The 27092-nt window shown below is 57.0% G+C and overlaps 2 protein-coding genes across 2 annotated transcripts in view; one reads left to right on the top strand and one right to left on the bottom strand.

Annotated features, from left to right (window-relative positions):
• adamts13 (ADAM metallopeptidase with thrombospondin type 1 motif, 13) overlaps positions 1 to 27092 on the top strand; it is a 196053-nt gene that overhangs the window by 12266 nt on the left and 156695 nt on the right. The window contains exons 3-4 of the mRNA XM_070863579.1: positions 856 to 997; positions 1421 to 1433. Coding sequence (XP_070719680.1) covers positions 856 to 997; positions 1421 to 1433 — 155 coding nt within the window. The remainder of the gene's footprint in view (positions 1 to 855; positions 998 to 1420; positions 1434 to 27092) is intronic.
• rexo4 (REX4 homolog, 3'-5' exonuclease) lies at positions 7012 to 20355 on the bottom strand. Its single transcript, XM_070863643.1, has 9 exons — positions 20284 to 20355; positions 19330 to 19563; positions 17614 to 17942; positions 16277 to 16441; positions 15413 to 15606; positions 14648 to 14736; positions 12750 to 12824; positions 9318 to 9392; positions 7012 to 7514 (listed from the first exon to the last, which is right to left on the bottom strand). The coding sequence occupies exons 2-9, from the start codon at positions 19519 to 19521 to the stop codon at positions 7386 to 7388; spliced, it is 1248 nt and encodes a 415-aa protein (XP_070719744.1). The 5' UTR covers positions 19522 to 19563; positions 20284 to 20355; the 3' UTR covers positions 7012 to 7385.

The following is a 27092-nucleotide window of genomic DNA, read 5'->3' as shown; positions in this document are numbered from 1 at the left end:
AGAGCGGGTCAGAGGCTGGGTATTCTGTGGGGAGTGTCTCACCTCCTGACTCCCCAAAGCCTCTCCACCATTTACAAGGCACAAGTCAGGAGTGTGATGGAACACTCTCCACTTGCCTGGATGGTGCAGCTCCAACAACACTCGAGAAGCTCGACACCATCCAGGACAAAGCAGCCGCTTGATTGGCTCCCCATCCACCACCTCCAACACTCACTCCGTCAATCACCGTACTGTGGCTGCAGTGTGCACCATCTACAAGATGCGCTGCAGCCGTCCTGGTTAATCCTTGCCACTGGACCAAGACCTCGCTCTGTCAAGCCCGTGTGGTGGCTGGTGTGCAACGGTCACCCCACGTTAAAAAATCCACGCACAGGCATCTCCCACCCTTCAGGATGTAGTCCGGGATCCGGAATATTAGGCCCTTCATTGAAACACCTGTGAACTCATCCCTTTGTGGCGTGGAAGCAAGTCATCCTCAATACGAGGGACCGCCTATGAGGTTGGTGATGATGCACTGCAGCAACTCACCAAGGATTGTTCGGGGGGGGTCTGGGTCTCGGTGGTCTGTGTCTCGAGGGGTCTGGGTCTCGGGGCTCGGGGGGGGGGTCTGTGTCTCGGGGGGGCTGGGTCTCGGGGGGGCTGGGTCTCCGGGGGGGGCCTGGGTCTCGGGGCTCGGGTCTGTGTCTCGAGGGGTTTGGGTCTCGGGGGGGGGGGGCCGGGGTCTGGGTCTTGGGGGGGGTCTGTGTCTCGGGGGGGCTGGGCCTGTGTGTGCGCGGTCTGGGTGTCCCGCCATGGTCTGCTTGCCTCGATGGCGGTGTTGTCTGGGCGCTGACATGTTTTTCTCTCTCCCCGCAGAGACACTGAATGATGAGCAGCTGGAACAGATGACACTGCTCCTGATCGACGCGTTCGAGCTCCACCTGCGGAAAGAAAACATCGTGAGAAATATCTGCTTAGCTCTATCCTGCTTGGTTCGAATGTCGGGTAAGTATCAGAGGTCAACTCTTCACCCAGGGGTAAAGGTCAGAGCTCAGCTCATTACCCAGGAGGGGAGGGTAAAGGTCAAAGTTCACCTCATGAACCAGCGTGGAGCGCAGTAATTTTATTAATTGAGAAATGCAGGTAAAAGGTCCAAGCCCCAGGACATTGAGCCTGGACAGAAAATCACGGCTCAGGCTCAAGCTCGGGCTCGGACAGTGGGAAGGAAGCCGGAGGGCGGGGAGTGCTGTGGTCTAAGGCTCCTAGTCCATCTCCACCTCCGATCTGACCGGTTCACACTCTCTCCCTTCCAGAGCTGGTGGCGTTCCGGATCCTGGTGCCAGAATATGAACATTGCGGCCTGGCTATGATCATTGAGAGTTACCACCACCACTGCACGGACCCTGAGGTGATGCAGAATATTTGCATGCTGTTCCTGGAGTTGGTGCAGTACGGTGAGTTTCAAGCTGCGGAATGTGGAGGGAGTGGGGGGGAAGGTGGGAGTGTGGGGGGGCGAGAGTGGGGGTGGAGGGGGTAGGAGAGTTGGGTGGAGGGGGTAGGAGAGTTGGGTGGAGGGGGTAGGAGAGTTGGGTGGGAGGGGGTAGGAGAGTTGGGTGGGAGGGGGAAAAGAGTGGGAGGGAGTGAGAGAGTTGGGGGGGGGAAGAGTGGGGGGGGTGGGGAGGTGGGAGGGGGAGTGTGGAGGAGGAGGAGGAGGAGAGTGTGGGGTGGGGGGGGAAGAGAGACTGGGAAAGGGGAGGGGAGTGGCGAGGAAGGGAAAGAGGTGGTGAGGGGTGGGGTGCCGCAGGGTTGGTATTGGCCTGTACCAATTCATAGTGTGGCCAACCCCAAGTCTGCCCATAGACAGCCCCCTCACAGGTATACTACCGACCCTGTCGGAGGGGCAGTACTGAGGGAGTGCCGCACTGTCGGAGGGACAGTACTGAGGGAGCGCCACACTGTCAGAGGGACAGTACTGAGGGAGTGCCGCACTGTCGGAGGGACAGTACTGAGGGAGTGCCGCACTGTCGGAGGGGCAGTACTGAGGGAGTGCCGCACTGTCGGAGGGGCAGTACTGAGGGAGTGCCGCACTGTCGGAGGGGCAGTACTGAGGGAGCGCCGCACTGTCGGAAGGGCAGTACTGAGGGAGTGCCGCACTGTCGGAGGGGCAGTACTGAGGGAGTGCCGCACTGTCGGAGGGACAGTACTGAAGGAGCGCCACACTGTCGGAGGGGCAGTACTGAGGGAGCGCCGCACTGTCAGAGGGACAGTACTGAAGGAGCGCCACACTGTCGGAGGGGCAGTACTGAGGGAGCCCTGCACTGTCAGAGGGACAGTACTGAGGGAGCGCCACACTGTCGGAGGGGCAGTACTGAGGGAGCGCTGCACTGTCGGAGGGGCAGTACTGAGGGAGCGCCACACTGTCGGAGGGGCAGTACTGAGGGAGCCCTGCACTGTCAGAGGGACAGTACTGAGGGAGCGCTGCATTGTCGGAGGGACAGTACTGAGGGAGCGCTGCACTGTCGGAGGGGCAGTACTGAGGGAGCCCTGCACTGTCGGAGGGACAGTACTGAGGGAGCGCCACACTGTCGGAGGGGCAGTACTGAGGGAGCGCCGCACTGTCGGAGATTCCATCTTTTGGATGACAAGTTAAATGAGGTCCCGTCTGCTCTCTCAGGTGGATGTAAAAGATCCCGGGGCACTATATCGAAGAACAGGGGAGTTCTCCCCGGTGTCCTGGGGCCAATATTTATCTCTCAATCAACATCCCTAAAAAACAGATTATCTGGTCATTATCACTTTGCTGTTTGTGGGAGCTTGCTGTGCGCAAATTGGCTGCCGCGTTTCTCACATTACAACAGTGACTACACTCCAAAACGTACTTCATTGGCTGTGAAGTGCTTCGGGACGTCCTGAGGTTGAGAAAGGTGCTGTAGGAAAACAAGTTCTTTATTTTCATTAATGAATATATCTGAGCCTTGTTGGTGCTGTTTCAGAGGATGTGCTGCCTGAACTGATCTCCCAGAAAGTAGACGTGATACTGAATGATATTAAAATACAATTTGCTTCAAATGAGGTGAGTGAAATACAGTGAGAATTAGCCCAGTTTTAGTTCCTTCAATGCTGCACTCCAGACCAGCCCTGTGTGATGTACAGACCAGTATCCGTCATGAACTAAGGCACAGGGAGTGCAGTGAATTCTGCCCTGGGTCTCCACAGAGCAGAGAAGGTTAGAGGGCGATTTAATAGAGATGTTCAAAATCATAAAAAGTTTCATAGAGTAAATGAGAAACTGTTCCCCGGGGCAGGAGGGTCAGTAACCAGAGGGACACAGATTGACGATAATCGGCGATGGAACCAGAGGGGGAGATGAGGAGAATGTGTTTACGCAGCGAGTTGTTGTGATCGGGAACGCGCTGCCTGACAGGGCGGTGGGAGCAGATTCAATAGTAACTTTCAAACCGGGAATTGGATAAATACTGAGGGAGAAATGTGCCGGGCTGTGGGGACAGAGCGGGGAGTGGGACTAATTGGATCGCTCTGTCACAGCCAGCACAGGCTCGATGGGCCCAATGGCCTCTTCCTGTGATTCTATGATACCCCACTCTGTGATAAGTCATGGGCCATGTCTCTATATCTAATCGAAGTGTTTAAGATTCGATGGGATAGAGAGAAACTATTTCCTCTGATGGGGGGAGTCCAGAACAAGGGACAGAATCTTACAATTAGAGCCAGGCCGTTCAGGGTGATGTCAGGAAGCACTTCTTCACACAAAGGGCCGTGGGAATCAGGAACTTTCCCCCAAAACGCTGTTGGGCCTGGGGTCAACTGAAAATTCCAAAACTGAGATAGATGGATTTTTGTTGGGTAAGGGTATTAAGGGTTACAGAACCCAGGCGGGGAGATGGAGTTAAGATACAGATCAGCCCTGATGTACGAGAATGGCGGAACAGGCTCAAGGGGTCGAACGCGTGTCCTCCTCCTGTCCCTATGATCACCAAGTCGACACTCTCCGGGAAGGATGGGATCAGGGTTGGTTAAAGCGACCTCACCACTTTCCGGATAGGAGAGAATATTGAAGGAAAATCCTTGTGAGAGACAACAGAGGAGCGGAGATCCAGAAATAACGAAATGGCACTTTACTGACACTCTCGCTCTCCCTCAGGACATTTTCACAGTGGTGGATTCTGCACTTTCAAAGCTGCATCCGACAGCCACAATACCTTCGGCAGAAGCTCGCGTTTCCGTGGACATTGCTTAGTTTAAAATCGTGTCTTTATTAAACTGATGAAAGGGTCCCTGGTATTGTTCGTGCTGATTACACGTGCTCACCCAACACCCCATCCCCAGCTGCTCGAAGTCTGATCATCACCAAGTGCCGCACTGTCGGAGGGGCGGTACTGAGGGAGAGCCGCACTGTCGGAGGGGCGGTACTGAGGGAGTGCCGCACTGTCGGAGGGGCAGTACTGAGGGAGTGCTGCACTGTCGGAGGGGCGGTACTGAGGGAGTGCCGCACTGTCGGAGGGGCGGTACTGAGGGAGTGCCGCACTGTCGGAGGGGCGGTACTGTGGGAGTGCCGCACTGTCGGAGGGGCGGTACTGAGGGAGCGCCGCACTGTCGGAGGGGCAGTACTGAGGGAGTGCCGCACTGTCGGAGGGGCGGTACTGAGGGAGTGCCGCACTGTCGGAGGGGCGGTACTGAGGGAGTGCTGCACTGTCGGAGGGGCGGTACTGAGGGAGTGCTGCACTGTCGGAGGGGCAGTACTGAGGGAGTGCCGCACTGTCAGAGGGGCAGTACTGTGGGAGTGCCGCACTGTCAGAGGGGCAGTACTGTGGGAGTGCCGCACTGTCGGAGGGGCGGTACTGAGGGAGTGCTGCACTGTCGGAGGGGCAGTACTGAGGGAGTGCCGCACTGTCGGAGGGGCAGTACTGAGGGAGTGCTGCACTGTCGGAGGGGCGGTACTGAGGGAGTGCCGCACTGTCGGAGGGGCAGTACTGAGGGAGTGCCGCACTGTCGGAGGGGCAGTACTGAGGGAGTGCTGCACTGTCGGAGGGGCGGTACTGAGGGAGTGCTGCACTGTCGGAGGGGCAGTACTGAGGGAGTGCTGCACTGTCGGAGGGGCGGTACTGAGGGAGTGCTGCACTGTCGGAGGGGCGGTACTGAGGGAGTGCTGCACTGTCGGAGGGGCAGTACTGAGGGAGTGCTGCACTGTCGGAGGGGCGGTACTGAGGGAGTGCCGCACTATCGGAGGGTCAGTACTGAGGGAGTGCCGCACTGTCGGAGGGGCAGTACTGAGGGAGTGCCGCACTGTCGGAGGGGCGGTACTGAGGGAGTGCTGCACTGTCGGAGGGGCAGTACTGAGGGAGTGCCGCACTGTCGGAGGGGCGGTACTGAGGGAGTGCCGCACTGTCGGAGGGGCGGTACTGAGGGAGTGCCGCACTGTCGGAGGGGCAGTACTGAGGGAGCGCCGCACTGTCGGAGGGGCGGTACTGAGGGAGTGCTGCACTGTCGGAGGGTCAGTACTGAGGGAGTGCCGCACTGTCGGAGGGGCAGTACTGAGGGAGCGCTGCACTGTCGGAGGGGCAGTACTGAGGGAGAGCCGCACTGTCGGAGGGGCAGTACTGAGGGAGTGCTGCACTGTCGGAGGGGCGTTATTGAGGGAGCGCCGCACTGTCGGAGGCGCAATACTGAGGGAGTGCTGAACTGTCGGAGGGGCGTTATTGAGGGAGCGCTGCACTGTCGGAGGGGCAGTACTGAGGGAGTGCTGCACTGTCGGAGGGGCAGTACTGAGGGAGTGCTGCACTGTCGGAGGGGCAGTACTGAGGGAGTGCTGCACTGTCGGAGGGGCAGTACTGAGGGAGTGCTGCACTGTCGGAGGGGCAGTACTGAGGGAGTGCTGCACTGTCGGAGGGGCAGTACTGAGGGAGTGCTGCACTGTCGGAGGGGCAGTACTGAGGGAGTGCTGCACTGTCGGAGGGGCGTTATTGAGGGAGCGCCGCACTGTCGGAGGGGCGGTACTGAGGGAGTGCCGCACTATCGGAGAGGCTGTCTTTCAGATGAGACGTTAAACCACGGCCCCATTGGCCCCCTCAGCTGGATGTAAAAGATACCACGGCATTATTCGAACAAGAGCAGGGAGCTCACACACATGTCCTGGGGCCAGTACTTATCCCTCAATCAACATAATAAAAATGATCGGGTCATTATAAGATTGCTGTGCGCAAATTGGCTGCCGAGTATCCTACATTACAAGAGTGACAATACTTCAAAGCTTCTTCATTGGCTGTAAAGGGTTCTGGGACGACATGAGCGTTGTGAAAGGGGCTATATAAATGCAAGTGATGGGACAGTGTAGAGGGAGCTTTACTCTGTATCTAACCCCGTGCTGTACCTGCACTGGGAGTGTTTGATGGGACAGTGTAGAGGGAGCTTTACTCTGTATCTAACCCCGTGCTGTACCTGCTCTGGGAGTGTTTGATGGGACAGTGTAGAGGGAGCTTTACTCTGTATCTAACCCCCTGTACCTGCCCTGGGAGTGTTTGATGGGGCAGTGTAGAGGGAGCTTTACTCTGCATCTAACCCCGTGCTGTACCTGCCCCGGGAGTGTTTGATGGGACAGTGTAGAGAGAGCTTTACTCTGTATCTAACCCCCTGTACCTGCCCTGGGAGTGTGTGATGGGACAGTGTAGAGGGAGCTTTACTCTGTATCTAACCCCCTGTACCTGCCCTGGGAGTGTGTGATGGGACAGTGTAGAGGGAGCTTTACTCTGTATCTAACCCCCTGTACCTGCCCTGGGAGTGTTTGATGGGACAGTGTAGAGGGAGCTTTACTCTGTATCTAACCCCCTGTACCTGCCCTGGGAGTGTTTGATGGGACAGTGTAGAGGGAGCTTTACTCTGTATCTAACCCCCTGTACCTGCCCTGGGAGTGTTTGATGGGACAGTGTAGAGGGAGCTTTACTCTGTATCTAACCCCCTGTACCTGCCCTGGGTGTAGAAACTGTTCTGTTCCCCCAGTCACTGACTTGCTTCACATTGAATGAAAAATCCAGACAGGTTTTATTTTTTAAATGTTCGGAGTTGGATGATGAGGAAAAATATAGATTTGATCAGTCCAAACCAGGCGTGAGAAGTGACTCCAGGAGAGTCCAGTCTGCGAGCTGTTACACAGTTAGTTACTGCTGGGAAACGGACTCGCTCCGAGAGATTCACCGACTGTCAGGAGCTCCCAGCCAGAGCATGCTGCGCGCTTCACTGAAGTGACAGCAACCATTCCCTAACACAGCGGCAGTGCCCCTCTGTCGATGAGGAAGTGCACAGGGAGGGGGCACAGACTACACCCTCGCACCAGGCCAGTCTCTGGGGCGATCCCCGACCCTTCACCCCACTCGCTCGCTGTCGTGTCCCGCTCAGCTCGAAGGTTCCCTTTTCTCCTCTCTCGCGACATCCTTCTTGGTTTTACGCTTTGCCTTTAGCTCGGCCTCCCACCGCTGCCTCGCCAACGTGTAAAGCCTCATCGTCGCCTGTGCGTCCTGTACCTGAAGGGCGGGGAGGGAGAGGGCAGGTTAGCCAGTGCGCCGTTCACCCACCCACACACAGCTCCGCGCCTGTCGCTGGGGTACGGGTTCCACAGGCACCGACCCCCACCACCTCACCCCAGCAGCATTCTCCACCCATCAACTCTCTGACACCGTAATCCTGTCCTTACCCGACAGTGATCCGACAGGTTACTCCACCCCCGGCCTGGCTGCAATCAGCACCAACCAGCGACTCGCCAAAACGCACAGAGCGAGTGACGTTTCATGCGCCCAGCGATAGGGACAATTGATCAGCCTCCTGACAAACACTCCTCGTGTCCCTGCTGGAGGTTTCAGCACCGTCTGCACACCAGGAACTCCAGAGACACCAACGCCCGAAGCCATCCGCCCGACCACACCAGACACGAACAACGAGGTATAATTCCTCTTACAGCAACTGTGGGACCCGTACCCCAGTGAGTCAGTGTGTGTGGGACTGTACCCCAGTGAGAGTCAGTGTGTGTGGGACCCGTACCCCAGTGAGAGTCAGTGTGTGTGGGACCCATACCTCACTGAGAGTCAGTGTGTGTGGGACCCGTACCCCAGTGAGTCTGTGTGTGTGGGACTGTACCCCAGTGAGAGTCAGTGTGTGTGGGACCCGTACCCCAGTGAGAGTCAGTGTGTGTGGGACCCATACCCCAGTGAGAGTCAGTGTGTGTGGGACTGTACCCCAGTGAGAGGCAGTGTGTGTGGGACTGTACCCCAGTGAGAGTCAGTGTGTGTGGGACTGTACCCCAGTGAGAGTGAGTGTGTGTGGGACCCGTACCCCAGTGAGAGTCAGTGTGTGTGGGACTGTACCCCACTGAGAGTCAGTGTGTGTGGGACTGTACCCCACTGAGAGTCAGTGTGTGTGGGACCCGTACCCCAGTGAGAGTCAGTGTGTGTGGGACCCGTACCCCAGTGAGAGTCAGTGTGTGTGGGACCCGTACCCCAGTGAGAGTCAGTGTGTGTGGGACTGTACCCCAGTGAGAGTCAGTGTGTGTGGGACTGTACCCCAGTGAGAGGCAGTGTGTGTGGGACTGTACCCCAGTGAGAGTCAGTGTGTGTGGGACTGTACCCCAGTGAGAGTGAGTGTGTGTGGGACCCGTACCCCAGTGAGAGTCAGTGTGTGTGGGACTGTACCCCAGTGAGAGTCAGTGTGTGTGGGACCCGTACCCCAGTGAGAGTCAGTGTGTGTGGGACCCGTACCCCAGTGAGAGTCAGTGTGTGTGGGACCCGTACCCCAGTGAGAGTCAGTGTGTGTGGGACCCGTACACCAGTGAGAGTCAGTGTGTGTGGGACCCTTACCCCACTGAGAGTCAGTGTGTGTGGGATCCGTACCCCGGTGAGAGTCTGTGTGTTTGTGTGGCCCCAGTGAGAGTCAGTGTGTGTGGGACCCGTACCCCAGTGAGAGTCAGTGTGTGTGAGAGTCAGTGTGTGTGGGACCTGTACCCCAGTGAGAGTCAGTGTGTGTGGGACCCGTACCCCAGTGAGAGTCACTGTGTGTGGGACGTGTACCCCAGTGAGAGTCAGTGTGTGTGGGACCTGTACCCCAGTGAGAGTCACTGTGTGTGGGACCTGTACCCCAGTGAGAGTTGTTGCGTTCAGGAGAAGAGGAGGAGAAACTGGATCGAGAGAATTGAGATGCTCCGGTGCTGCAGCAAACACAGCCGAAGACAGGGTGTCTGATGCTCAGTGATTTTGATTACAGTCTGAGGGGTATATAACTGCTCCAGAATATCTCGATGCACCGCGAATGACGAGCCCCTCAGTGAACACACTCACCGAAGAATGTTCCGACCCCTGAACCTTGACCTTTAGGATCTGCTGACACAAGTGTTTGAGAGAGGGTCGGCCACACTGCAGGGGAGAAAGTGAAGATAATTAATACAAATCAAAAATAAACACTCAGCTTGTTTTATAAAAAAAAGAGATAATCTTCAAACGGAATCATGCAGGGGGGCCATGTTGGGACTGTGCATCCCAGGCCTCTCTCTCCCTCCCAGGTCTGAGCCATGCTGTGCTGCGAGCCTGTGCCCGAGTGGCATCGGAGTCACTACAACCGGCCTTCAGGCTGGGGAGAAACAGTACTGGCCGGTGGAGTTCCTGTCCCAACACCTCTGGTCAATCCCACAGAAACATCACCACAGGCTGTCACTCACACAGCGGCTTCTAGTAAGAAAGACTTGCATTTATATAGCGCCTTTCACGACCACTGGACATCTCAAAGTGCTTTACAGCCAATGACGTACTTTTGGAGTGTAGTCACTGTTGTAATGTGGGAAACGCGGCAGACAATTTGCACACAGCAAGCTCCCACACACAGCAATGTGATAATAACCAGATCATCTGTATTTGTTATGTTGATTGAGGGATAAATATTGGCCCCAGGACACTGGGAGGTCCCCAGCTCTTCTTCGAAATAGTGCCATGGGATCTTTTGCGTCTACTTGAGAGAGTAGACGGGGCCTCGGTTTAACGTCTCATCCGAAAGTAATGTAAGCAGCATCCGGCAATACAACACATTGCAATAGTTTGCACAACTCACTCGCTTCCCAAATGATTAACCTTCCCCTCACAATCCTCAACATCAGACCCAAGTTCCAGTGCTTTAACCACATCTTTGTGAACTTTTTCACCCATTTTTTTCCAGAGAGCCTCTTGCTCTTCTCCAAATGGCATCGGAAGGAATCAGTAAACTGAGATATTCCTGATATTACACAGAGTGTACGGCACAGAAACAGGCCATTCGGCCCAACATGACCATGCCGGTGTTTGTGCTCCACACCAGCCCCCTCCCACCCCTCCCCATCTCACCCTATCAGCGTATCCTTCTATTCCTTTCTCCCTCATGTGTTTATCTAGCTTCCCCTTAAATGCATCTCCGCTATTCGCCTTAACCATTGGTAGCGAGTTCCTCATTCTCACCGCTACCCAGCCAGGCTGTGGCTCAGTGGGCAGCACTCTCGTCTCAGAGTCAGAGGGTTGTGTGTTCAAGTCCCACTCCAGAGACTTGAGCACATAAATCTATGCTGACACTCCCAGTGCAGTACTGAGGGAGTGCCGCACTGTCGGAGGGGCAGTACTGAGGGAGTGCCGCACTGTCGGAGGGGCGGTACTGAGGGAGTGCCGCACTGTCGGAGGGGCTGTACTGAGGGAGTGCCGCACTGTCGGAGGGGCAGTACTGAGGGAGTGCCGCACTGTCAGAGGGGCAGTACTGAGGGAGTGCTGCACTGTCGGAGGGGCAGTACTGAGGGAGCGCCGCACTGTCGGAGGGGCAGTACTGAGGGAGCGCCGCACTGTCGGAGGGGCAGTACTGAGGGGGTGCCGCACTGTTGGAGGGGCAGTACTGAGGGAGCGCCGCACTGTCGGAGGGGCAGTACTGAGGGAGTGCCGCACTGTCGGAAGGGCAGTACTGAGGGAGTGCCGCACTGTCGGAGGGGCAGTACTGAGGGAGCGCCGCACTGTTGGAGGGGCAGTACTGAGGGAGCGCTGCACTGTCGGAGGGGCAGTACTGAGGGAGCGCTGCACTGTCGGAGGGGCAGTACTGAGGGAGCGCCGCACTGTCGGAGGGGCAGTACCGAGGGAGTGCTGCACTGTCGGAGGGGCAGTACCGAGGGAGTGCTGCACTGTCGGAGGGGCAGTACCGAGGGAGTGCTGCACTGTCGGAGGGGCAGTACCGAGGGAGTGCTGCACTGTCGGAGGGGCAGTACTGAGGGACTGCTGCACTGTTGGAGGGGCAGTACTGAGTGAGTGCCGCACTGTCGGAGGGGCAGTACTGAGGGAGAGCTGCACTGTCGGAGGGGCAGTACTGAGGGAACACTGCACTGTCGGAGGGACAGTACTGAGGGAGTGCTGCACTGTCGGAGGGACAGTACTGAGGGAGTGCTGCACTGTCGGAGGGGCCGTCTTTCCCTCTCAGATAGATGTAAAAGATCCCACGGCACTCTTTCGAAGAAGAGCAGGGGAGTTATCCTCAGTGTCCTGGCCAATATTTATCCCTCAATCAACATAACAAAAACAGATTATCATTATCACTTTGCTGCTTGTGGGAGCTTGCTGTGCACAAATTGGCTGCCACATTACAACAGTGACTACACTCCAAAAGTACTTCATTGGCTGTAAAGCGCTGAGTCAGGTGGTCGTGAAAGGTGCTATATAAATGCAAGTCTTTCTTTTAGAGAAGTTTCTCCTGAATCCCCTATTGGATTTATTAGTAACTACAGGTTGAACCTCCCTTATCCAGAACTCCCTAATCTGGAACCACCCCTCGTCCAGAACCATTCCCGGCCACCAGGTGGCGCATGCGCAGAACTCCGACATGAACAAATTGAAGTCCTTCCTCGCTGCTGACTCCCGCAATCGCTGGCCTGACCCCACAATCCGACCCCACAATCCACCCCCCCACCCCCCAATGTTCTCTGTGCCGCACTCCCAGCCAGCCCTTGCTCAGTACCTGTACCATCCAATTTAACGTGACCACCTCTCATCCGAAAAATCCTTTATTCAAAACAGGCCAGGTCCCGAGGGTTCAACCTGGATCTTATATAATCTGTTTTATATTTGGTACCCGTTGAATTTCGACGAGGAACAAAAGGAAATCAAAAATATATCTTTTAAAATCAAATATATGCATAAAAGTTAACTGGTGTAACTGCAGCTCGTCTGACTCTGGGATAATGGGATATGCGGCTCCCACACCGGGCTATTTCTTTACGTGAACCGGGTTTTAACCCCAAAAGGTTCTGTACCAGGATACAACATAACATGGATAGAATGCTCTTATGGATGCATTTAAAGGGAGACCAGATACACACACGAGGGGAGAATAGAAGGATCGGCTGATGGGGAGAGATGACGAGGGGGTGGGAGGAGGCTGGTGTGGAGCATAAACACCGGCACTGACTCGATGGGCCGAATGGCTTGTTTCTGTGCCATACATTCTATTATCCCAGACCCACAGAGGAGCCTAGGCTGGGATGACATCAGTCGAATTGTGTGCGCCAACAATGATTCCGTTTACAAGCCCAATGGGATGATATCCTGCAACGGCGGGTGGCTCGGTTCTGTGGATGACCGGTTTAGATGAAAGGAATTTACAGTTGTGGAGAGGCCAGTTTGGGCCCGATATCCATTAGCCCCACACCACTGACACTCTCGGTGCGTGTTCGACAGGCAGCTGTGTTTCATGGACAATCCGAGTTTGGCTTTACTCACTTTGACGACTGTTTTGAAAGGTTTGTATTTCTGCGTGTCGCGAATCATTTTCTTTGGATGGTCCAGGAAGAGGATCTGTGGCAAGTTAGACAGCAGATATTAACGTTGGGGATCGGCACATGGCAACCGTCGCCAGCCCTGTGTAAGTGACTAGCAGAGACCCGCAAAACTCGCGGTCAAATTACTATCTTTATTGCAGCAGAACTTCTTTAGACTGTTATCATCTTCGTCTGTAGAATCAAGGCTGATGTCCCCCTCCCTCCCTCTCCCCCACTTGCTCCCCCTCACTCTCCTTTCTTCCTCCCCCTCTCACTCCCTCCCTCTCTTCCTCCTCCTCCTCTCACCTCCTCCCTCCCCATCCTCTCCCCCTCCCCCCCTCCACAGCAACACATGGGGAGGCCCCGCCTCTGTGCCCATTAGCCCCACCCCCGTGCCCATTGGCCCCGCCCCCGTGCCCATTGGCCCCACCCCCGTGCCCATTGGCCCCGCCGCATCCACCACTCCCGCCCTGATTGGTTGCGAGGCTGGATCACCCATTGGTCGGTGCATCTGTCACTCAGTCCGGAACGCATGCTCCCCACCCCTGGACAGAGAAACACTGATTATTATTACAGACTCATTTCACTGGTGGACACTCATCAGTTTCTTCGTAAATTCAATATTTTTTGAAATGAAAAAAAAAAACTTTTAATAATGTGCCTTTCTTCTGCCTCACGCCTCAGAAAACGTGCACGATTTGGGGAGTGCGATCGGCATAATCCCGCCCTGGGGGTGGGGCCAGGTCTGTGGGCGGAGTCTGAGCCAGGAAAAGATTGCGGAAATCACAAACGCATAAGTCGTGTTTAAAAGTACCCAGTCTTTTGCGCTCGAGTCCACTGCGATTAGGTCATACTCGTTCCTTCAGGAAGGTGGATCTGGGGGTCAGTGAGTTACAGAACAGACGGGAAATCTCCACTTTTAGTCAGAATCCTGATCCGCACACAATCTATTTGAGGCTTTCAAAACCATGAAGGGTTCTGCTCAAGTAAATCAGGAAATACTGTCTCTGGCGGCAGGAGAGTCAGTAACCAGAGGACACAGACTTAAGGTACGGAACCAGAGGTGAGATGCGTAGAATTTTTTTTTGCTCTTTTACTCGCCATTGAATATGGAATACCAGTCAACGTTGGTGTGGGACTGGAGTCACCTATAGGCCCAGACCGGGTAAGGACGGCAGTGAACCTGTTGGGTTTTTACGACAACCCGACAGCTTCATGGTCCCTGTTACTGAGCCCAGATTTTTATTTATTTATTTATTTTTAAACTGAATTCAAGTTCTCAAACTGTCCGCAGTGGGATTTGAACCTGCGTTGCCTGAATTATTGGTCCAGTGACAGAACCGCCACACTGCACTGCCGCAGTGCCACACGGATTCCACCTGGATACGGTTAGCGCCTGTGTACGGACCCCGTGCACCAGCGAGGCAGCATCTTCGGGAGAGGAGGGGGACACATGGGCGGGGGTCGGGAGGATACATTCACTGCAAGCACTGACCATTCTCCCCACAAACCCTTTTCCTAAAGGAGAGCTGCCTCTTACTCCCAAACAAACCAGCAACAGCGGATGTATAATATTCCGGTCCTGCCAATCCATCGGGGGAGGAGCGAGATTGGACATTCGAAACAAAAGACAGTTCAGGCTTTAAAAAAATAATTTTACTCAGAAGAGGATTCATCTCGCCGAAACAATGGGGGGCGGACAGAGTGACCCCGGGGACCAACCAACGTTCCCTTTAAGCTGTGCTCTGCAGGTTCCGTGAGCCGGCTTTTAATTGGACAAACCTGAATGGCCCACACGGCCTGTTAAAGGGGACGCGCGCGGGCCCCACCCACAAAACGAGTGGGAGCATCGGTACCAACCTTGAGATCGTTGTGGACAGCGTGGCCGACTAACGTTCTGCCTTGCAGGATGTCTGCCACCTCCTTCTGCACGACTTTGAAGGCTTCACCTGAAAAACCAGTCCAACAGGTGCGAGGGTCGATTAATATCCAACAAACGCACACCGGCTCACACACGACAAGTTCAAACATTTAGGGCTGGAAGTTCAGTCGCCCCTCGGTTGCGACAGTAACCCGGGCGGGGCGGTGAATTTTGCGCCGGGAAATGGTTTGCGCCTTCAGCCGCAAAATTCACCAGCCGGGCCACGAGTGTGGCGGAGCAGTAAGGGAGGGCGTTCCTCACCCCTCTCAGGGCACTAGGCCGGCTGAGCAACTGGAAGTCCCAAGCTAAACAGCCGGCCTCGGGGTGCTACGGGTTGGGCGAGTTTCAGATCTCGAGCCGGTGTCACACCGGCTCACCGCCCCCGAGCGGTACTGCTCCGTGTCCCCGCCGCCCGCCCCGATATACTTCCCACCACCAATACCGCCCCTCCAGGGTGAAAACAGAGCAAACATCCTCCCTGCATCCATCCTGTCGAGCCCTGTAAGAATTTTGTACGTTTCAATGAGATCACCTCTCATTCTTCTAAACTTCAGAGAATATAGACCTAGACTACTCAATCGTTCCTCACAGGACATTCCCCCCATCCCAGGAATCAGTCCGGTGATCTCTATCTCCTTTGCAATACTGCATTCAATAATCCTACAGAAATATTTGAGACCCCCGGGCTGAGAAAGTCCGCTCACCGTTCTTCACATCGTTTGGTCGGATCCCGCTCACCCAGGTCCTGTAATCCGTCACCTTCTCGGTCGGCTTCACGTATTTGTCATAGACACACTTGCCAAATTGGTTGACGATGGAAACCCGAGCGAGGATACTGTTCACCCTGTCCAACCCTACACCGACCATCTCGCAGTCCATCGCCACAGCTCTGGTCAGCCTGAGGAGACACAGCAGTTACTCAGACCATCACCAGGGTCCCAAACACTTCGCTTCTGTTCCAAAAACAGAAGTCAGCACCTCGTTAAACTAAACACCAAAGCCCCCATCGTTAGAAAATTTGGACTCATTCAGCACGGGGTTAGATACAGAGTAAAGCTCCCTCCACACTGTCCCATCAAACACTCCCAGGGCAGGTACAGGGGGTTAGATACAGAGTAAAGCTCCCTCCACACTGTCCCATCAAACACACCCAGGGCAGGTACAGGGGGTTAGAGACAGAGTAAAGCTCCCTCTACACTGTCCCATCAAACACTCCCAGGGCAGGTACAGCACGGGTTAGATACAGAGTAAAGCTCCCTCTACACTGTCCCATCAAACACTCCCAGGGCAGGTACAGGGGGTTAGATACAGAGTAAAGCTCCCTCTACACTGTCCCATCAAACACTCCCAGGGCAGGTAGAGGGGGTTAGATACAGAGTAAAGCTCCCTCTACACTGTCCCATCAAACACTCCCAGGGCAGGTACAGGGGGTTAGATACAGAGTAAAGCTCCCTCTGCACTGTCACATCAAACACTCCCAGGGCAGGTAGAGGGGGTTAGATACAGAGTAAAGCTCCCTCTGCACCCTCCGATCTCGGTAACTGTGGTTAATGCTGCTCAGTAACTACCCCTCGAAAGCTCCATCTTTCACCAGCATCTTTTCCAAGGTCTGTCCCACAGGATGTGGATTTCCCGTTATCGCTTCTATCTGTTGCCGAGCAACGACTGCAGCTTCCGGTCCCATCGCCGCTTCGATATCATCTGGGTCCACGTCATCAAACCAGATATCGGGCCTGCAGGCAAACAGGGAGAGTAAGGATCCTGGACCATTAAACACAGAAACCAGGTCAATGCAGCAAGTACTGGGTTCTGTTCCTGCGGATAACGACCGTCCATTGTTACCCCTGACACAAGTGGCTGTTACACACGGAGCAAAATTATAACAACTTGCATTGAATAGCACCTTTACCGTAGGAAAATGCCCCAAGGTGCTTCACAAAAGCGATTATCAAACTAAATTGACACCGAGCTACATAAAGAGATATTAGGGCAGGTGACCAAAAGCTTGGTTCAAAAAGTTGGGTTTTAAGGAGCATCTTAAAAGGAGGAGAGAGAGGTGGAGAGATTTAGGGAGGGAATTCCAGAGCTTAGGGCCAGGCAGCTGAAGGCATTGCCGCAAATGGTGTAGCGATTATAATCAGGGATGCTCAAGAGGCCAGAAGGAGGAGAGCAGACATCTTGGGGAGGGGGGGAGGGGCTGGAAGTGGTTACAGAGATAGGGAGGGGTGTAGGGGCTGGAGGGGGTTACAGAGATAGGGAGGGCTGGAGGAGGTTACAGAGATAGGGAGGGCTGGAGGAGGTTACAGAGATAGGGAGGGGTGTAGGGGCTGGAGGAGGTTACAGAGATAGGGAGGGGTGTAGGGGCTGGAGGGGGTTACAGAGATAGGGAGGGCTGGAGGAGGTTACAGAGATAGGGAGGGGTGTAGGGGCTGGAAGGGTTAGAGAGATAGGGAGGGGTGTAGGGGCTGGAGGAGGTTACAGAGATAGGGAGGGGTGTAGGGCTGGAGGAGGTTACAGAGATAGGGAGGGGTGTCGGGGCTGGAGGAGGTTACAGAGATAGGGAGGGGTGTAGGGCTGGAGGAGGTTACAGAGATAGGGAGGGGTGTAGGGGCTGGAGGAGGTTACAGAGATAGGGACGAGTGTAGAGGCTGGAGGAGGTTACAGAGATAGGGAGGGGTGTAGGAGGTTACAGAGATAGGGAGGGGTGTAGGGGTGGAGGAGGTTACAGAGATAGGGAGGGGTGTAGGGGCTGGAGGAGGTTACAGAGATAGGGAGGGGTGTAGGGGTGGAGGAGGTTACAGAGATAGGGAGGGGTGTAGGGGCTGGAGGAGGTTACAGAGATAGGTAGGGGTGGAGGGATTAGAAAGCAAGGATGAAAATTTAAAACGATTTCACAAACACCTACCCCGTATGTTTCTCAGGCTCTGGTTCAATCTTGGTTCTTTTTTTCTTGTGAGGGGAGCAATGTCCCTCTGGAGGCCCTGGGCTGCTCCTCACCCCCTTTCTCTCGCTGTGCTCACGCTCCTTGTTTCCACTTGTATCCGGTTTCAGTCCGCTTTCTTTTGCCACCACACTAGTTTGAGACTCCGGATGGGCCTTGCTTCCTGCTGCTCTCTCCGGTTTAACTCCCGGCGTTCTCCGGTGACCCTTCTCCACAACACACGTTTCCCCCTTTGTCCGGATCTGGGATTGGCTTTCCGGTGCTTTCTTTGCGTCAGTCGTCGGTCTCATGAGCTGATTGAGAATAAGAACCCTTCACGTGAACACGTGGCTACAATTCACACAATGCAGCCGGAACCTGCAGCACACACATTCTCACCATGGCTGCAAGATCTGACCATTGTCATTTGCTGACCCTTTCTCCCCAGCCTGCCCGCTCCACAAACATTCCCCAGAAAGGTTACTTCAGAAAATATAGTGCGGTGGGCTCCAGTATCGGAGTAATTTGAGCCATGACGGGTGGGGTGTAGCGGGCTCGGGAGGAACAGGGGACTTTGGACCTCTGGGTCCCAAAGCTCTCCACCACAGAGGGTTTTCCTCACCTCGGGTCTGGGTGTGTTGGAGACTCAACAATAGAGATTCACTGCTGTGATTGGTCAACAACTCCATTATCATTGAATCGTGGGACTCCCGGGATGAGAGAAGGCGAACGAGATGGAACCTGGTCTTTTATTCGTCCAGCCATCCCGATGCAGTAGGGCAAAGCGGAACTCAATCTCAGGATGTCAGGAGTTTGGAGAAAGTAATGTTCCCATTTCTCCTGCTTCCATATCAGACCTGCCCACCCTCCACAAGCTGCAGAGTGTGTGACCAGCGATCCCGATGTGGTGCATGTCCATGACTCACTGTAAACTGCCCCGCCTGTACACTTCAAACCACCCGGTCTGGCCCGATTTGTGACTCCAGTCCCACACCAACGTGGTTGACCCTTAACTGCCCTCTGGGGCGGCCCAGCAAACCAGTGAGTTTGCATCAAACCATGAGCAGCGGTTCCCGAAGGCGTCTCACCACCACCTTCTCAAGGGGCAACTGGGAGTGGGCAGTAACTACCCAGAGTTCATGTTAAAACACCTCCATTTCTCCTCCTGAACTAGGTCACTATTCCTGCGATGTACTGATGTGGAATAATTTGGATTTTGCGAGTTAGGGAAAGGTACAATTAACCCGGCCCTTGTTAATAATCTCAACATCACGGTAATCTAACCTCTCCTGAACTCGGACTGTGCGCCAATTGTTGGCCCAGTTAAGATCAGTTGACAGAGCACAGTCCACGAGCCATTTACTTCCCCTGTCTTTATGCAAGAGGGGCAGCAGAATGCTCCCAGGAATGGCCCAGCCCCGCAGTGTTCAGTCAAGGCAGTATATTATTTAAAATTAAATCAGCAAATGCACGATACACTCAGCAAGTCAGGTGTGGAGAAATACAGGGTTAGAATTTAGATCAACCTGGTCATAAACATTAACCCTACCTTTCTCGCTCCTGAGGCTCTGACCGCCTGAATATTTTCCAGCATTCACTGATGTTATTTGGGTGAAAGTTTATGTTTGAGGAGATGTTTTTATTTCAGATTTCCCGTGCCGAAAGTACTGCACTTCTTTGTGTAGTTTTAGAACTCTTTACCTGCTGTAGTGCCTTCCAGTTGGTGGAATACTCCACAGTGACTCTCGGGGGCAGTGCCAACCCTGGCTTCTTCCTGACCGAGCTCCTTTCCTTCGCCCAGAACCGCTTTCTCTTTGACTTCTTTTGACCGTCCTGCTCGGATCCTGTTGGGCCTGCAGCATCCTGCTGCTGGGGGGGTTTCACTGTGGCCATTGTCCGATCATCACCCACTCACTGCACCCGGCCGGATCATCCCTGCAAACAGAGGACCGTGCACTAAATTCACATAATCGCACAGCACAGGAGGCCGCCATTCGGCCCATCGAGCCTGTGCCGGCTGTGACAGAGCGATCCAATCAGTCCCACTCCCCCCGCTCTGTCCCCACAGCCCGGCACATTTCCCCCCAAGTATTTATCCAATTCCCGGTTGAAAGTTACTATTGAATCTGCTCCCACCGCCCTGTCAGGCAGCGCATTCCCGATCACAACAACTCGCTGCGTAAACACGTTCTCCCCATCTCCCCCTCTGGTTCCATCGCCGATTATCGTCAATCTGTGTCCCTCTGGTTCCTGACCCTCCTGCCCCGGGGAACAGCTTCTCATTTACTGTGAAAACTGTTTGTAATTTTGAACCTTCCATTAAATCTCCCCGTCTCTGCCCCAAGGGGAACAACCCCAACTTCTCCAGTCTCTGAACTCCCTCATCCCTGGGACCATCCTGGTCACTCTCCTCATCTTCCTCATCACCGCCCTCCCTCAGTACTGCCCCTCCGACAGTGCGCGCTCCCTCAGCACTGCCCCTCCGACAGTGCGGCACTCCCTCAGTACTGCCCCTCCGACAGTGCGCGCTCCCTCAGTACTGCCCCTCCGACAGTGCAGCACTCCCTCAGTACTGCCCCTCCGACAGTGCTGCACTCCCTCAGTACTGCCCCTCCGACAGTGCGGCACTCCCTCAGTACTGCCTCAGTTTCTCACCTCGCGCCGCGCAGTCTCCCAAGGCCGGAAGTGGCGCCGCCGCTAAATGCGTCCGACTGTGCCGCTGTCCCCGGAACACGCGGTTGCCCCCTCGGGGCACTGGGCCCACAGCCCGGGTCAATGATGTTCCAGCCGGACCGCACCGGCCGCGCACAATCCGGTCCGTCTCCCCGGGCAACGGGCCCGCCCCCGGAAACAGAGAGAGAGAGAGAGAGAGAGAGCTCCCCCACACCCAGCACCCACTCCCAGAGAGGGAGAGAGAGCTCCCCCACACCCAGCACCCACTCCCAGAGAGAGAGAGAGAGCTCCCCCACACCCAGCACCCACTCCCAGAGAGAGAGAGAGAGCTCCCCCACACCCAGCACCCACTCCCAGAGAGAGAGAGAGAGAGAGAGCTCCCCCACACCCAGCACCCACTCCCAGAGAGAGAGAGAGAGCTCCCCCACACCCAGCACCCACTCCCAGAGAGAGAGAGCTCCCCCACACCCAGCACCCATTCCCAGAGAGAGAGAGAGCTCCCCCACACCCAGCACCCACTCCCAGAGAGAGAGAGAGCTCGAGAGAGCTCCCCCACACCCAGCACCCACTCCCAGAGAGAGAGAGAGAGAGAGCTCCCCCACACCCAGCACCCACTCCCAGAGAGAGAGAGAGAGAGAGAGAGAGAGCTCCCCCACACCCAGCACCCACTCCCAGAGAGAGAGAGAGCTCCCCCACACCCAGCACCCACTCCCAGAGAGAGAGAGAGCTCCCCCACACCCAGCACCCACTCCCAGAGAGAGAGAGAGAGAGAGAGCTCCCCCACACCCAGCACCCACTCCCAGAGAGAGAGAGAGAGCTCCCCCACACCCAGCACCCTCTCCCAGAGAGAGATAGAGAGAGAGAGAGCTCCCCCACACCCAGCACCCACTCCCAGAGAGAGAGAGAGAGAGCTCCCACACACCCAGCACCCACCCCCAGAGAGAGAGAGAGAGAGAGAGCTCCCCCACACCCAGCACCCACTCCCAGAGAGAGAGAGAGAGAGCTCCCCCACACCCAGCACCCACTCCCAGAGAGAGAGAGCTCCCCCACACCCAGCACCCATTCCCAGAGAGAGAGAGAGCTCCCCCACACCCAGCACCCACTCCCAGAGAGAGAGAGAGAGAGAGCTCCCCCACACCCAGCACCCACTCCCAGAGAGAGAGAGAGAGAGAGAGAGAGCTCCCCCACACCCAGCACCCACTCCCAGAGAGAGAGAGAGAGAGAGAGAGAGCTCCCCCACACCCAGCACCCACTCCCAGAGAGAGAGAGAGAGAGAGAGAGAGAGCTCCCCCACACCCAGCACCCACTCCCAGAGAGAGAGAGAGAGAGAGAGAGAGCTCCCCCACACCCAGCACCCACTCCCAGAGAGAGAGAGAGCTCCCCCACACCCAGCACCCACTCCCAGAGAGAGAGAGAGAGAGAGCTCCCCCACACCCAGCACCCACTCCCAGAGAGAGAGAGAGAGAGAGAGAGAGAGCTCCCCCACACCCAGCACCCTCTCCCAGAGAGAGATAGAGAGAGAGAGAGCTCCCCCACACCCAGCACCCACTCCCAGAGAGAGAGAGAGAGAGAGCTCCCACACACCCAGCACCCACTCCCAGAGAGAGAGAGAGAGAGAGAGAGAAAGCTCCCCCACACCCAGCACCCACTCCCAGAGAGAGAGAGAGCTCCCCCACACCCAGCACCCACTCCCAGAGAGAGAGAGAGAGAGACAGCTCCCCCACACCTAGCACCCACTCCCAGAGAGAGAGAGAGAGAGAGCTCCCCCACACCCAGCACCCACTCCCAGAGAGAGAGAGAGAGAGAGAGCTCCCCCACACCCAGCACCCACTCCGAGAGAGAGAGAGAGAGCTCCCCCAAACCCAGCACCCACTCCCAGAGAGAGAGAGAGCTCCCCCACACCCAGCACCCACTCCCAGAGAGAGAGAGAGAGCTCCCCCACACCCAGCACCCACTGCCAGAGAGAGAGAGAGAGCTCCCCCACACCCAGCACCCACTCCCAGAGAGAGAGAGAGAGAGAGAGCTCCCCCACACCCAGCACCCACTCCCAGAGAGAGAGAGAGCTCCCCCACACCCAGCACCCACTCCCAGAGAGAGAGAGAGAGAGCTCCCCCACACCCAGCACCCACTCCCAGAGAGAGAGAGAGAGCTCCCCCACACCCAGCACCCACTGCCAGAGAGAGAGAGAGAGAGCTCCCCCACACCCAGCACCCACTCCCAGAGAGAGAGAGAGAGAGAGCTCCCCCACACCCAGCACCCACTCCCAGAGAGAGAGAGAGAGAGCTCACCCACACCCAGCACCCACTCCCAGAGAGAGAGAGAGAGAGCTCCCCCACACCCAGCACCCACTCCCAGAGAGACAGAGAGAGCTCCCCCACACCCAGCACCCACTCCCAGAGAGAGAGAGAGAGAGAGAGAGAGCTCCCCCACACCCAGCACCCACTCCCAGAGAGAGAGAGAGAGAGAGAGCTCCCCCACACCCAGCACCCACTCCCAGAGAGAGAGAGAGAGAGAGAGCTCCCCCACACCCAGCACCCACTCCCAGAGAGAGAGAGAGAGAGAGAGAGAGCTCCCCACACCCAGCACCCACTCCCAGAGAGAGAGAGTGAGAGAGAGAGCTCCCCCACACCCAGCACCCACTCCCAGAGAGAGAGAGAGAGAGAGAGAGCTCCCCCACACCCAGCACCCTCTCCCAGAGAGAGAGAGAGAGAGAGAGAGAGAGCTCCTCCACACCCAGCACCCACTCCCAGAGAGAGAGAGAGAGAGAGAGAGAGAGTGAGAGAGCTCCCCCACACCCAGCACCCTCTCCCAGAGAGAGAGAGAGAGAGAGAGAGCTCCCCCACACCCAGCACCCTCTCCCAGAGAGAGAGAGAGAGAGCTCCCCCACACCCAGCACCCACTCCCAGAGAGAGAGAGAGAGAGAGAGAGAGCTCCTCCACACCCAGCACCCTCTCCCAGAGAGAGAGAGAGAGAGAGAGCTCCCCCACACCCAGCACCCTCTCCCAGAGAGAGAGAGAGAGAGAGAGAGCTCCCCCACACCCAGCACCCTCTCCCAGAGAGAGAGAGAGAGAGAGAGAGCTCCCCACACCCAGCACCCACTCCCAGAGAGAGAGAGAGAGAGAGAGAGAGAGCTCCCCCACACCCAGCACCCACTCCCAGAGAGAGAGAGAGAGAGAGAGAGAGCACCCCCACACCCAGCACCCACTCCCAGAGAGAGAGAGAGAGAGAGAGCTCCCCCACACCCAGCACCCACTCCCAGAGAGAGAGAGAGAGAGAGCTCCCCCACACCCAGCACCCACTCCCAGAGAGAGAGAGAGAGAGAGAGAGAGAGCTCCCCCACACCCAGCACCCACTCCCAGAGAGAGAGAGAGCTCCCCCACACCCAGCACCCACTCCCAGAGAGAGAGAGAGCTCCCCCACACCCAGCACCCACTCCAGAGAGAGAGAGAGAGAGAGAGCTCCCCCACACCCAGCACCCACTCCCAGAGAGAGAGAGAGAGCTCCCCCACACCCAGCACCCTCTCCCAGAGAGAGATAGAGAGAGAGAGAGCTCCCCCACACCCAGCACCCACTCCAGAGAGAGAGAGAGAGAGCTCCCACACACCCAGCACCCACCCCCAGAGAGAGAGAGAGAGGAGAGCTCCCCCACACCCAGCACCCACTCCCAGAGAGAGAGAGAGAGAGAGCTCCCCCACACCCAGCACCCACTCCCAGAGAGAGAGAGAGAGAGAGCTCCCCCACACCCAGCACCCACTCCCAGAGAGAGAGAGAGAGAGAGCTCCCCACACCCAGCACCCACTCCCAGAGAGAGAGAGAGAGTGAGCTCCCCCACACCCAGCACCCACTCCCAGAAAGAGAGAGAGAGAGAGAGAGAGAGAGCTCCCCCACACCCAGCACCCACTCCCAGAGAGAGAGAGAGAGCCCCGCCACACCCAGCACCCACTCCCAGAGAGAGAGAGAGCTCCCCCACACCCAGCACCCACTCCCAGAGAGAGAGAGAGAGCTCCCCCACACCCAGCACCCACTCCCAGAGAGGGAGAGAGAGCTCCCCCACACCCAGCACCCACTCCCAGAGAGAGAGAGAGAGCTCCCCCACACCCAGCACCCACTCCCAGAGAGAGAGAGAGAGAGCTCCCCCACACCCAGCACCCACTCCCAGAGAGAGAGAGAGAGAGAGAGAGCTCCCCCACACCCAGCACCCACTCCAGAGAGAGAGAGAGAGAGAGAGAGCTCCCCCACACCCAGCACCCACTCCCAGAGAGAGAGAGAGAGAGCTCCCCCACACCCAGCACCCACTCCCAGAGAGAGAGAGAGAGCTCCCCACACCCAGCACCCACTCCCAGAGAGAGAGAGAGAACTCCCCCACACCCAGCACCCACTCCCAGAGAGAGGAGAGAGAGAGCTCCCCCACACCCAGCACCCACTCCCAGAGAGAGAGAGAGAGCTCCCCCACACCCAGCACCCACTCCCAGAGAGAGAGAGAGAGAGAGTCCCCCACACCCAGCACCCATTCCAGAGAGAGAGAGAGCTCCCCCACACCCAGCACCCACTCCCAGAGAGAGAGAGAGCTCGAGAGAGCTCCCCCACACCCAGCACCCACTCCCAGAGAGAGAGAGAGAGAGAGCTCCCCCACACCCAGCACCCACTCCCAGAGAGAGAGAGAGAGAGAGAGAGAGAGCTCCCCCACACCCAGCACCCACTCCCAGAGAGAGAGAGGAGGAGCTCCCCCACACCCAGCACCCACTCCCAGAGAGAGAGAGAGCTCCCCCACACCCAGCACCCACTCCCAGAGAGAGAGAGAGAGAGAGAGCTCCCCCACACCCAGCACCCACTCCCAGAGAGAGAGAGAGAGCTCCCCCACACCCAGCACCCTCTCCCAGAGAGAGATAGAGAGAGGAGAGAGCTCCCCCACACCCAGCACCCACTCCCAGAGAGAGAGAGAGAGAGCTCCCACACACCCAGCACCCACCCCAGAGAGAGAGAGAGAGAGAGAGCTCCCCCACACCCAGCACCCACTCCCAGAGAGAGAGAGAGAGAGCTCCCCCACACCCAGCACCCACTCCCAGAGAGAGAGAGCGTCCCCACACCCAGCACCCATTCCCAGAGAGAGAGAGAGCTCCCCCACACCCAGCACCCACTCCCAGAGAGAGAGAGAGAGAGAGCTCCCCCACACCCAGCACCCACTCCCAGAGAGAGAGAGAGAGAGAGAGAGAGCTCCCCCACACCCAGCACCCACTCCCAGAGAGAGAGAGAGAGAGAGAGAGAGAGCTCCCCCACACCCAGCACCCACTCCCAGAGAGAGAGAGAGAGAGAGAGAGAGAGAGCTCCCCACACCCAGCACCCACTCCCAGAGAGAGAGAGAGAGAGAGAGAGCTCCCCCACACCCAGCACCCACTCCAGAGAGAGAGAGAGAGCTCCCCCACACCCAGCACCCACTCCCAGAGAGAGAGAGAGAGAGAGCTCCCCCACACCCAGCACCCACTCCCAGAGAGAGAGAGAGAGAGAGAGAGAGCTCCCCCACACCCAGCACCCACTCCCAGAGAGAGAGGAGAGAGAGCTCCCCCACACCCAGCACCCACTCCCAGAGAGAGAGAGAGAGAGAGCTCCCCCACACCCAGCACCCACTCCCAGAGAGAGAGAGAGAGAGAGAGAGAGAGCTCCCCCACACCCAGCACCCACTCCCAGAGAGAGAGAGAGAGGCTCCCCCACACCCAGCACCCACTCCCAGAGAGAGAGAGAGAGAGAAGCTCCCCCACACCCAGCACCCACTCCCAGAGAGAGAGAGAGAGGAGAGCTCCCCCACACCCAGCACCCACTCCCAGAGAGAGAGAGAGAGAGAGAGCTCCCCCACACCCAGCACCCACTCCCGAGAGAGAGAGAGAGCTCCCCCACACCCAGCACCCACTCCCAGAGAGAGAGAGAGCTCCCCCACACCCAGCACCCACTCCAGAGAGAGAGAGAGAGCTCCCCCACACCCAGCACCCACTCCCAGAGAGAGAGAGAGAGCTCCCCCACACCCAGCACCCACTCCCAGAGAGAGAGAGAGAGGAGAGCTCCCCCACACCCAGCACCCACTCCCAGAGAGAGAGAGAGAGCTCCCCCACACCCAGCACCCACTCCCAGAGAGAGAGAGAGAGAGAGCTCCCCACACCCAGCACCCACTCCCAGAGAGAGAGAGAGAGAGGCAGCTCCCCCACACCCAGCACCCACTCCAGAGAGAGAGAGAGAGAGCTCCCACACCCAGCACCCACTCCAGAGAGAGAGAGAGAGAGAGCTCCCCCACCCAGCACCCACTCCCAGAGAGAGAGAGAGAGCTCCCCCACACCCAGCACCCACTCCCAGAGAGAGAGAGAGAGAGCGCCCCACACCCAGCACCCACTCCCAGAGAGAGAGAGAGAGCTCCCCCACACCCAGCACCCACTCCCAGAGAGAGAGAGAGAGAGAGAGAGCTCCCCACACCCAGCACCCACTCCCAGAGAGAGAGAGAGAGCTCCCCCACACCCAGCACCCACTCCCAGAGAGAGAGAGAGAGCTCCCCCACACCCAGCACCCACTCCCAGAGAGAGAGAGAGAGAGAGAGAGAGAGAGAGAGAGAGCTCCCCCACACCCAGCACCCACTGTCAGAGAGAGAGAGAGAGAGAGAGCTCCTCCACACCCAGCACCACTCCCAGAGAGAAGAGAGAGAGAGAGAGCTCACCCACACCCAGCACCCACTCCCAGAGAGAGAGAGAGCTCCCCCACACCCAGCACCCACTCCCAGAGAGAGAGAGAGAGAGCGAGAGCTCCCCCAC

Source organism: Pristiophorus japonicus, chromosome 20 (assembly GCF_044704955.1).
Source record: "Pristiophorus japonicus isolate sPriJap1 chromosome 20, sPriJap1.hap1, whole genome shotgun sequence".
In the NCBI taxonomy this organism is placed as follows: Eukaryota; Metazoa; Chordata; class Chondrichthyes; family Pristiophoridae; genus Pristiophorus; species Pristiophorus japonicus.
This window is presented reverse-complemented; position numbering and strand designations above follow the sequence as displayed.

Coding starts and splice junctions, on each gene's coding strand:
- rexo4 (XM_070863643.1), bottom strand. CDS start 19,521: ATGGCCACAGTGAAACCCCCCCAGCAGCAGGATGCTGCAGGCCCAACA. Junction 14,737..15,412: donor ACCAAACGATGTGAAGAACG/GTGAGCGGACTT, acceptor CTGGTTTTTCAG/GTGAAGCCTTCAAAGTCGTG. Junction 12,825..14,647: donor CTGTCCACAACGATCTCAAG/GTTGGTACCGAT, acceptor AACTTGCCACAG/ATCCTCTTCCTGGACCATCC.